The sequence below is a fragment of the Ascaphus truei genome, chromosome 4 (genome assembly GCF_040206685.1).
Source record: "Ascaphus truei isolate aAscTru1 chromosome 4, aAscTru1.hap1, whole genome shotgun sequence".
Lineage (NCBI taxonomy): Eukaryota > Metazoa > Chordata > Amphibia > Anura > Ascaphidae > Ascaphus > Ascaphus truei.
Window position 1 is genome coordinate 217,975,600 of NC_134486.1, and position 12,500 is coordinate 217,988,099.

The following is a 12,500-nucleotide window of genomic DNA, read 5'->3' on the forward strand; positions in this document are numbered from 1 at the left end:
GTGTGTGTACACGTGTGTCTACGTGTGTGTGTATCTACGTGTGTGTGTGTGTACGCGTGCGCCTACGTGTGTGTGTGTACGTGTGTGTATATACGTGTGTGTGTCTGTGTGTATACGTGTGTGTGTCTGTGTGTATACGTGTGTGTATACGTGTGTGTATACGTGTGTGTGTCTGTGTGTATACGTGTGTGTGTCTGTGTGTATACGTGTGTGTGTCTGTGTGTATACGTGTGTGTGTCTGTGTGTATACGTGTGTGTGTCTGTGTGTGTATACGTGTGTGTGTCTGTGTGTATACGTGTGTGTGTCTGTGTGTATACGTGTGTGTGTCTGTGTGTATACGTGTGTGTGTCTGTGTGTATACGTGTGTGCGTGTGTGTGTCTGTGTATACGTGTGTGTGTCTGTGTGTATACGTGTGTGTGTCTGTGTGTATACGTGTGTGTGTCTGTGTGTATACATGTGTGTGTCTGTGTGTATACGTGTGTGTGTCTGTGTGTCTACGTGTGTGTGTCTGTGTGTCTACGTGTGTGTGTCTGTGTGTCTACGTGTGTGTGTCTGTGTGTCTACGTGTGTGTGTCTGTGTGTCTACGTGTGTGTGTCTGTGTGTCTACGTGTGTCTACGTGTGTCTGTGTGTCTACGTGTGTCTACGTGTGTCTGTGTGTCTACGTGTCTGTGTGTATACGTGTCTGTGTGTATACGTGTGTCTGTGTGTCTGTGTGTATACGTGTGTGTGTCTGTGTGTATACGTGTGTCTGTATAGGTGTGTGTGTGTGTGTGTCTACCTGTGTGTGTGTGTGTGTGTCTACGTGTGTGTGTCTACGTGTGTGTCTGTCTACGTGTGTGTGTGTGTCTGTCTACGTGTGTGTGTGTCTGTCTACGTGTGTGTGTGTGTCTGTCTACGTGTGTGTGTGTCTGTCTACGTGTGTGTGTGTGTCTGTCTACGTGTGTGTCTGTCTACATGTGTGTGTGTGTCTACATGTGTGTGTGTGTGTCTACATGTTTGTGTCTGTGGACGTGTGTGTGTGTCTGACGACGTGTGTGTGTGTGTGTGCCTACATGTGTGTGTGTGTGTGTGTGTGTGCCTACGTGTGTGTGTGTGTCTACATGTGTGTGTGTGTCTACATGTGTGTGTGTCTACATGTGCTTGTGTGTGTGTGTGTGTGTACGTGTGTGTGTGTGTGTGTGTGTGTGTACGTGTGTGTGTGTGTGTGTGTACGTGTGTGTGTGTGTCTCTGTGTATGTGTATGCATTTATATATACATATATTTATGTATTATATATATATATATATATATATATATATATATATTTATGTATAGAGATATATATATTGTGTGTGTGTGTATGGAGGGATGAGGCTGGCGCTGAAGGAATGTGTGTGTGGGGGGGAGCTTCTTACCTTGCAGTTGGCAGCATCTTCCTCGTGCAGGCTGGGAGACGGACCCTGCAGTCATCTGGTACGGAGGGGCGGGGATCAGACCGGAGCCGGACAGAGGGCATGTGGAGGGGGGGGGGGGGAAGCTGCAGGGAGAGCAGTACGGGGCATGTGGAGGGGGGGAGAGCAGCACGTAGCATGTTGAGGGGGGGAGAGCAGCACATAGCATGTGGAGGGGGGGAGAGCACATGTGGAGGGGGGAGAGCAGCACGGGGCATGTGTGGGGTCCCTCCTGCAGGGCGGGAGCCCCCCCCCCGGTGCCCTCCGGCTCGAGGTGAGGCCTCCTGCAGGGCGGGAGCCCCCCCCGCTGCCCTCCGGCTCGAGGTGAGGCCTCCTGCAGGGCGGGAGCCCCCCGCTGCCCCCTGGCTTGAGGTGAGGCCTCCTGCAGGGCGGGAGCCCCCCCCCCCCGCTGCCCTCCGGCTCGAGGTGAGGCCTCCTGCAGGGCGGGAGCCCCCCCCCTGCTGCCCTCCGGCTCGAGGTGAGGCGGCGGTGCCGAGGAGCGTTGCAGGCGGCACCGGGTAGGCTGGGTTTTGCTGTGAGGGGGGGTGGGAGAGGTGAGCCGGTGCCGAGGAGCGTGCGGCGAGGCCCGTGGGTATGCTGCCTCACCCGTCCTGCCGCTGCCTCACCCATCTGGCTGCTCCCACGTGGATGTGAGGCGGGAGGCAGCGTGTTGTGGCCGCTCCCCCGCGTGTGTCCCGGGCGCTCGCTCCGCTCCCCCGCTGACTGTAGCGGCGCCGGGGTGTGAGCTTGGGGAGGGGGGGGTGTGAGCTTGTGGGGGGGATGAGCTTGGGGGGGTTAGGTGTGTGTGAGCTTGGGGGGGGGGTGGGAATGTGTGTGTGTGTGTGTGTGTACACGGGACTCCGGGTAAGTTCGGGCACAGGGAGGGTGGGGGGTGTGTGGAAGTGGAGGTGCGGTCCAGCTGACGGGGGAGAGTGAGGGGCACCGGGAGGGGATTGTGTGTGTGTGTGTGTCCCTGTGTGTGTGTGTCCCTGTGTGTCCTTTGGTCCGTCACTCCGCCTCAGGCCAATGAGAGGTGTGCGGTGGCGGGCCAAGGGACCAATGAGATTTCCCCTAGGGACACCGGACATCCAGGCAGGCATACAGTGCTTTCACTAATATACTGTAGTATAAGATATAGGATAAGGTATCTGTTGTCTAAATTTAGCATAGGTTGAACTTGATGGATCTACGTCTTTTTTCAACTTCATCTACTATGTAACTATGTAACTATGTAACTAGCAACAGAGTGAGCGGTTTCTGGAAGTGATGTTGTAGGAAAGTGAAACCAGAAAGAACACAGAGATGCTACTGTGACTATGCACCAACTAATGTACTTATACTTTATGAACATGTGCATTTCCATTTACCACTTTAATTTATTTGTTTGTGAATTGTTATATTACTTGATTTTTTTAAATACATTTTACCACACTACTCTGTGTTAGCTGTGTTGCACTAAATTCTGCTTTTTGTCATTCCATGTTCCATATCTAACGGAGGACATCACATCTGGTCATCCCTTGATTATAAGATTACATCATTGGGACTTGAATTTTTTTCATCTGGATTTCCAGGACTATTACCTAATTGGACATATTAGGCGTCGGTATCGCTTTCCTTTTTGTCATTTTAACTAATCCTACTCAATTATTGATTTCAGTTATATATTTCATCGATTTACTTTCTCCATTTTCACAGTATTATTTAACTAACTTTCACTCAAATTGAGAGCAGTGTCTTTTATTTTTGTGGCTTACGGTTTATCAAACTGCAAAACTGGGGAAATACCAAATTAAAACAAAACACTTGAATTGAATTTAGGACATGAATATAATTAATCATGCTTTTTGTTAGCAGGGCATATAAAAAGGTTGATAATCCTGTATACAGATATATTTGTGACAGAAATTATATATACTATGAATTATGCCTTCTCTTCGACCCTGACCCACTTTCAAATATTACTATACTCCACAAGGGAGATTTTTCTGTCATTGGTTTTTTTTAATATATAAATCAAATACGAGGCTCCCATACCTGGTCTGTTTCACTAATTAAATATAGAGTAAAAATGTTGCATTTATTTTAAACAACAATACTACTGTATGTACTTTTCCTTCATTAATCTCAATCAAGCAGATGGCACAATGGTTATAAAAGATTAGAATGCATGATTTGAAAGTTAAGCTTAGTTAAATCCATTCCCTGTTAGAGAAACAGAAGTCTGTTGTACTGTATATTATCCGGATTGCTAGTGTTTTAGAAAAAAAACCTTCATACTGTTTCACAAGCTTCTTATTTGCCAGTATATATACAGTAAGGCCATGCCATTGCCTTTAAAGAGGCCTTCCTTAAAGTGGCCCTTTTAAAGTTGCATATAATGTGGAGCTCAACAGAAGTGAAATAAGAAGTGGGAAAACTGCAGATCTACTGGCCTCAGATTTTGGATTTGAACTGCACTGGAGAATTTCTATCACAGACTCAAGAAGACGCAGCTCTCTTCAATCTAGAGAACCTTCATTCAAATATTGGAGTTCTCGCAACTTTCACTTTATCCTTATCCTAACTTAGTTTATACTGACCAGTCCTCACTCACCTCTAAACACTAAACTATCACTAGTACCACTGCCACTCCTCAGCTACTATTTATATTTGGTCTTTGTTTTAAAACTGCACTTTCTTTCTACCAGCCTTATTATTCCTCCATTCATATATCTCCATCTCTCCTAACATCTCCCCTTCTTAGTTCACATGAACTCCTTTCCTACCTGCACCCTCTGACACTACACAATTATACCGCCTACACTAAAACACACCCATATAACACCTCCTCCCCATTCTCTTTCTTCCCATGCTTCGCCTCCTTGCTTCTGGAGATCTGTCTCCCAATCCTGGTCCCTGCCTTATTTCTACATGAAGAAAAAGAGAGCAAAAACAATGCACTGCCAGGGAGCCAGGTGGTAAGAAAAATAAAATACTATTTATTCAAGACCACTCAGTAAACATAACTCCAGGTGGTAAGACAAAAACTCCTACGCATTTCGTTTCCTTGATAAAGGACCCCTACGGTCCGAAACACGTAGGAGTTTTTGTCTTACCCCCTGGGGTTATGTTTACGAATAAATAGTTTTTATGAATTTTATGAATAAATAGTATTTTATTTTTCTTACCACCTGGCTCCCTGGCAGTGCACTGTTTTTGCTCTCTTTTTCTTCTGCTGGACTTTTCTCTACAGTTTGCACGCCATTTGGACGGACTATTCAGGACATTTGAGGACAGATGGAGTGGGTAAGATTTGCACTATTATTTATTGAGTGATTATTTATGGAGGAGTACCTTTATTAGCACTTGCATGTCTCCTATGAGGCTACATCAGGGTGCTTACCGGCATCCTTGATTGTTTCCTTCAGGAGATTGGTGTTTTGGTCACTTACATATCACACTTCACTGCTATACCCACTCCTTTATTTACTCTGTCCTCCAGTCCTGGTTTATCATTATGGACATTTGTGCATAAGGTTCCACCATCTCTGGATGTAAAGCCTGTATGCCCGCAGACCTGGCCAGTCCCCAGTACTGAGGTGGGTAAGGGTATAACATGCACCCACAGCAGTGAGGGCGTGCCCGGAGTGTGGTAAGTTGCGTTGCCGGGCCTGGTGAGAATAGGGTTAACGATATACTTGCTGAGTCTGGGGTGCCAGAAGTTGACGGGTAAATGTCCTAGAGCCAAGGGTCAGGGGCAGGAGAAAGCAGCGTAGTGAGGTCTAAAGCAGAGGCCAGGGGTAGAGAGGTACTGTACACGTAGTCAAGCCGAGCCGAGGTCAATCCAGGGAAATCCAAACAGAGGCAGGGACAGGAACAAGGAGCTGAAACAGAGAGCTAAGCACAAGTCACTGCACTCAGGAGCCACAGAGAAGCTATGCTGAGCGACGACGGAGAGGGCACACTAGGTTTATAAAGGGCGGAGAACCAATGGTAGCAAGTGGTGGAGCGGAGGCTTGGCTGAGTGGCTGCAGTGATAGGTCCAGATAAGCAGGAAGGAAGACAGGGGAGTGATACCTGGTAATAGCCTGCAGCCGATGAGGGGAGGAGCCAGCAGCACAGGAGGGCAGGTAAGAGGATCGGGTGGGCGCACCTTCTGTAAGGCTGCTGTGCGCACGCCCCGATCGCATGCACGCAGATGCGGTGTGCGCCACAGAGGAACGGCCTGGCGTGGAGGAGGTAAGGTGTTGAGGGAGCGTGGCAATGGGGCAGGGAGCCGCCGTGGGACCGGAGGTGACGGGGACCCGCAGAGAGGCGCGTGTCCCCCGATCCGTTACACTGGAGCACCCAATATTCTCCATATACCCTTATTTCTACATGCTCTCATCCTTGCCTCCCACATTAAACTTCTACTATTCCTGGTTTCAACCACTCCAACCCATCACTCAGTGTACATCTGTGTTGCTCCAAAGGTGGATACCTGATGGAGTTCCCCAAGAGCTGCTACCATCTGCACAGAACCAGCGTGCTAAGGGTTAACTTCTGCTTTTACTATGTGGAATGTCAACTCAACCCATTGGAATGTTAATGAGCCAGGAAGACAAAGGACTTTGAATCCACAGCTGCATTCAATCTGAACCCCTTCAGTGGACATCTGCATCACCCCAAAGGCGGACAGCCTCTGGCATAGCTGAAGGACAGCTATAGGGTGTTAGCCGTTTGCTGCTGTTCTCTGATGTTTGGTGATGTTAAAGCTTCTCTATTTCAATCTGAAACTCACTAGCACTTTTATCCCCTGTACCCAATTTTCCAACTCTATCTGTCCATGAAATGTCTGTGAATTGACTCTATAACCCTGTTCATTTAATGTAACCATGAATTGTTATCATAACTCTGTGCCCAGGACATACTTGAAAATGAGAGATTACTTCCTAGTACTCGTCAACCTCCCTCCACTCTCCCTTACTCCTGTGCCCTTTGGAATGCACGCTCCCTTTCTAACAAGTTAATTTCTGTGCATGTCTTCTTTTTCCATCGCTCTCTGCTCCTCTTTGCTATAACCGTGACTTGGCTCACCCAGTCTGATCCTGCACTGGAAGCTGCCCTCTCTTATGGTGGCTTTTCTTTCTCCCACACTCCGTGCACCGATGGCAGGGATGGATGTATGTATGAGGCTCATCTTCTCCTCCATCTGCCATTACCAAGCCCTTCCTATTCCTCCCTCTTTCTTTTCTGTTCTTTGAGGCTCACACAGTCCAGATTTTTTCTCCTCTCCCTCTCCACATGGCGGTCATATATCGCCCACCTTTCTCTACTCATCAGCCTTCTGTCTTTCTCTCACACTTTGAATCCTGGCTCTCCTTCTTTCTCTCCTCAGACTCTCCCTGTTCTACTCCTTGGAGACTCCAACTTCCAAATTGATGACCCATTTCTTCCTTTGTCTTCCTGCTTTTTCTCTCTTACGTCTTCTTTTGGCCTTCACCAATGGATTGCAGCCAGCACACACAAGGATGGCCACTACCTGGACCTGGTTTTCACAAAATAATGTTCTCTCTCTGGTTTATCAATTTCCCTGTTTCCTCTCCCTCATCATCATCTCATCTAATTTCCTCTCTCTCCCTTCTCCCCTTTGTTCCTGCAGAGATCTGCATCTCTTGATTCTGCTTTGTGCTATTCCCTGTCCTTGCTCTACTCTAGACTTTGACAACCTGGTCATGAACTAAAACTCTGCCCTAGCTTCCTTCCTTGATCGTCATTGCCCTCTGCCGTTCTCGCCCTTCTAACCACAGACCCCGGCTAAACTGCAATACACGAATGCTGCACTCCTGCACGCACTCCTCTGAATGCCACTGGAGGAAATCTCATAATCTCGCAGACTTCCTTCACTACAAATGTATTCTATTCTCTTTCAACTCTGCCCTCTCCCAGGCTAAACAAACCAACTTTTCACCACTAATCAACACTCAGAATTCTAACCCACAACACCTCTTCTCTGTCTTTGACTCTCTACTCAGACCACCGTCTGTTACCTGTTTTTCTTTCTCTATTTCAACTCAGGATTTTGCTGACTATTTCAAGACAAAGGTGGATTCCATACGTCGAGACATCCCCCTGTATCCTCCTCCACATTCTACACCTCTTCCTGCCTTCCTTAACATTTCCCCCTGTCCCAGAGGAGGATGTGTAACTACTGATCTCCTCTTCTCCCTCTACCACTTGCCCTCTCAACACCATTCCCTCCCTTCTCAGATCTCACGCTCCTACTCTAATCTCTACACTCACACATTTCCAACTTCTCCCTCTACTCTGGTACCTCTCCCTCCTCTTTCAAACATGCAACAGTTATACCCTTGCACAAAAAAATAAAGCTTGACCCTACCTGTCTCTAACTATAGTCCTGTCTCCCTCTTGCCTTTTGATACTATGAACCACCCCCCTCTGCTTCACATTCTCCATTCTTGGTATACATAACAGAGCTCTATCTTGAACTTCCTCGTAACTCTTCCATCATACTTTCAGTATCTCGTTTGTTAACCTCCTCCTACAGTAGAGGCAACTCTTATTCGAACAAAAACCAGTGGCAATTCCCCAAAAAAACCAGGAAACACCCAGGTACATTCTGAATACATGCCTTAAACTTTCCTTAAACTAGCCCCAGCATTTCTGCATTGATTAATGGCCTATCAGATTAACAGCGGGGGTCCCTGGCTGTCCCATTCAAACTGAATTGGACTGCCAGGGATCCCTGCTGTGTTAATCCTATGGGTCGTTAGTCAATGCAGAAATGCCTTAAACGTGCCTCAAACTAGCCCAGAACATACCCAGCACATACCCTGAATGTAACCCGGCTAGTTTACGGCAAATGTTAGAATAAACGTTGCCTCTACAGTATGTCGATCTCTCTCTGTGTGTACCCCAGCGGTCTGTCGTGGGACCTCTTATATTTTCTCTCTATACACTCTCTCCTAGGTGACTGTATCACATCTCTTGGGTTCAAATATCACCTCTATGCTGATGACAAACAAATTTACTTTTCAACCCCCGACTTTACACCTGTTATACAGACCACAGTCTCTAAATGTCTCCCCACTACAGTATACAGTCTTAGATGGTCTTAGATGGTCCACCACCGACTCAAAAGTAACATGTCAAAGACGGAGCTCCTCATACTTCCTCCTAAGCGTGACCCTACTGCCCCTTCTACATTTCTGTTGGCAGCACTATCATACACCTAGTATCACAAGCACGCGGCCTACAGTAGGTGTTACATTTCACGCTTCCCTCACATTCTCCTCTCACATTCAAAATGTAGCTAAAACCTGTTGTTTTTTCCTCCATAATGTTGCAAAGATACGCCCTTTCCTCTGTTGCTCTACTGCTAAAACTTGAATGGAGCCCTCATTCTCTCCCATCTTGACAATTATAACCTCCTACTGTCTGGCCTTCCTGCCTCTCACCTGTCTCCCCTTCAATTTATCCTAATGCTGCTAGAATCACTTTACTCTCTCCTCAGCATCTCTCCTGCTGAAATCCCTCCCCTGGCTTCCTATCAAATCCAGTATTACACACAAAATCCTCCTCACTTTTAAGTCTACATACTCTTCTGCTCCTACTTACATCTCAGCTCTAATTTCTCATTATACACCAGCCAAAATCTGCTCAGCTCAGCTCTGTTCAAGGATGTCTTCAGTCTACCCTTTTGTATCAAAAGCACTCTCCCACCTAAAATATTTCTCACTCGCTGACCCACACCTCTGGAATGCCCTTCCCCTCAATATCCGACGAGCACCCTCTCTGTCCACCTTGAAGACCCATTTTAAAACACACCTCTTTAAAGAAGCATATGAGTACCTCCGTGGCTGATACTATACACCTCATACATCGACCTTGGCCGTCTGCAGACGCACTTACCAGAATACCCTCTTACTGTCTCTGTATGTTCTTCCTACGTACCACTTAGATTGTAAGCTCTTCGGACAGGGACTCCTTTTCTAATGTTACTTTTATGTCTCAAGCGCTTATTCCCATTGTGTTATATTATCATGTCACATGTATTACTGCTGTGAAGCACTACGTACATAGATGGTGCTATATAAAGATATACATACATACAACAGTATTTATTATTACAGATGACCTGTATTATTAATTTGTAATTGAGAAATACAGTTCATACTACTGTTAACGTTTCTGATTCATGTATCAAAATATTTTTGAAGACTGTATTGCAATTTTATATAAACGCTGCACTCTTATCCCAGGTGGTCTCCATGTGTTTGAGAAGACATCCTTTGAAAATACCATAATTTATGTCAGATATACAGTAGGAACAGACACAAGGCATCCATACCACTTCTTCAGTAATAAAAAATGATCAAGTTACTTCCGACGGTATATTGTCTGCAGAGCAGACCACATGGCTATTGCAAACAAAGTTAGAACTTTTTGATGCAGATGGACGTGTGTAGATGTTATGTTTTCAATTCATCTGCTCGTCTGTGGCAACTTCATCTGCCATATTTGTACTTACTTGGCAAATGAAACCTGTAGAAGAGCATTGTCTGACCCAAAGGCTAAATTTTCTCTTTTTCCTTTTGCGCAGCTCTCGTTCTGTGCAGGTAGCAATGAACACAGGATCTTCATCAATTAAAGGTTCATGAAGCACCTATAAAACAAGATTTTGCTAGTAAGTACATACTGTATAATTGGTCCATTCATTTTTTATATGCTGTAATGATCGCTTTACCATTGCTTTATATTCTTATAATTTAGAGCCAGAATCCGTGCTCTCTAAAATAGACAAACTTTAACTTCTGTATGCACAATTATTCTTCACACTGACATTTACATTTGTGTGTGTGGCCAAGATTGGCACCTACAGTGTATAATCTGAAAGACATCATTCTAAAAATAATTTAGTGCCGGAAGGGTCAGTATTATACTGAAGAGTAATGAGATGCGGACACTGCTTGAACTGGACTGGTAAAAGATTATAATAGTTTCATTTTAAGACACTAAACATTGGCTCTTCTTTGCTGTTCTCCGTTAATATATTAATTACTAAATTCTAAAATATAGTAATAATTTTAATATCATTCTGTTATAACACTTACAGTATCCAAAATGTAGTGTGTGGAGCACAGCAACAAGAAGCAGGTCATGTGGCAATAAAAAATGATTTATTCAAGCTGCATTAAAAACGGTAGAGTACAGCACTCCTACGCGTTTCGTGCTGTGAGGCACTTTATCAAGGAGTGACATTGGATTTTGAGAACTGCACCTTAGCCAATTAGATTTCCCCTGTATGGTTACCTCTGTATACATGAGTTGACATTAAGGGACCAAGCATTTGAGCTCCTACAGAAACCTATAGATACTGTTATAACACTTGGGGCTGATTATGTGCTGAAACAGCTTATCAGGACTAAATACCTTATTATAGTCAACCTGGCCACTCCTTTATAACAATGATAATTGACATTCCTTAGAAAAGAGATTATGGTATTTAACACCAGATAGGTTAGCACATATATACAAAGGAGCAAAAATGCTATGTGTTGGAGACATTGTGGGTGTAGAGGTACATTGTATCATATTTTCTGGACATGTCCAAAGGCTGATTCCTTCTGGAGGAAAATTAGGAGAGAGATTACTAGAGCACGTGAGGTTGATGTGCCACTAGACCCTGTAATAAACGATCTTGGGAAAACCGATACCAAATGTATCATATGTTACGAACAAATTAATTGTGCATCTTCTAACAGCAGCAAGGTGTACAATAGCTCTTCAATGGAAAAAGATCAATGTTCCATCTTATCGGATCTTTCAAAAAAAAAATTAGACATGTTCTAGAAATGGAAAAACTCCCTGCATTTCTGAACAATTATACGGAGTCCCTGGATAAGAGCCTTTCCAGAAGATATTACAGCGTTACAGGATTTACAAATATAAAACAAATTCAGATAGAAAAATTGTCAAGATTATTGATACTGTTGTCTCTTGCTGTCCCTCCTCCCCCTCCCACATACTTTGTTATTAATATGATTAATTATTTTTGTATTGTAATATTGTTGTGTTCATTTTGTTGGTTATATTGTTCATCTACCGGCCTTTTACCATTTAATTTTATGCAAACTTTGATATGTTGTCATATATTATTTGTTGTGAAGGACAAATCAGAGTCCTTAAAAATTACTTGTGGGTTACAAACCAAAGTCTAACTAAAGTCTGAAAAATTAACTAATGTCTCTTGCCTCCCCCCCTTCGTCCCCCATATATTTTCTATTACTATTATTGTTGAATATTATTTCTATTGTTATTATTATTTCTGTAATGTATTGTCAATTTAATTATGTTGCTTGTTTTTTTTGTTCCCAACCTATCCATTCTATTTTGTTCTCTAGCCATCTTCCACCCTGATTATAACTGGGGGGGGGAAACAAAAAAAAAAAAAAAACTGTTTGAAAAAAAAAAAATACTTTATGGAACTAGAGAGAGTGCAAAGAAGAGCCACCAAATTAATAAAGGGGATGGACAATGTAACTTATGATGAGAGGCTAGTTGCCAATGGCTTGTGATAAATGTTATTTTTCATCAATCACGTGCAATTTGTCTAAGTTGACAGGACAGTACACCAGCAGCCCTGCTGACTGAGGTCACAGTCAAAACACAGCAATGGAGAAGAGCAAATTGCATTTGCTCACAAACGCACAGATCCAAATTACTGCCTTTGCATGTAAGGGAAGTAAAGGAGAAGTAAATGCGTTAGTTACATCAGTTATGCACATATATGACGATTGCAGTACAATAAATGCATTGTAAAATGAAAAAAAGGCAGTGCTTTACTTTAATTCCTTTTTTCGCTTTACATACATGCTCCGGTCCCATTGCATACGTTAATGCGGGGAATGCCTGTACTGTAGGTACATTTCCTTGTTGAAGCTGAAGTAGTTGTGTGTGAGGATGTATTCTATCAGTTTGGTAATTACATCAGCGCTGTATTTCTGATCCAGGGGAGATGTTGTAAGGAATTGTAGGCATGCCTCAATACCATCCTTGTGGGGGATGTTGCTGTAAAGGGATT

At 44.3% G+C, this 12,500-nt stretch overlaps 1 protein-coding gene across 1 annotated transcript in view; it reads right to left on the bottom strand.

Moving 5' to 3' along the window:
* Positions 1–12,500, bottom strand: part of PGBD5 (piggyBac transposable element derived 5) — a 167,388-nt gene that overhangs the window by 40,563 nt on the left and 114,325 nt on the right. Inside the window, exon 3 of the mRNA XM_075596876.1 lies at positions 9,948–10,082. Coding sequence (XP_075452991.1) covers positions 9,948–10,082 — 135 coding nt within the window. The remainder of the gene's footprint in view (positions 1–9,947; positions 10,083–12,500) is intronic.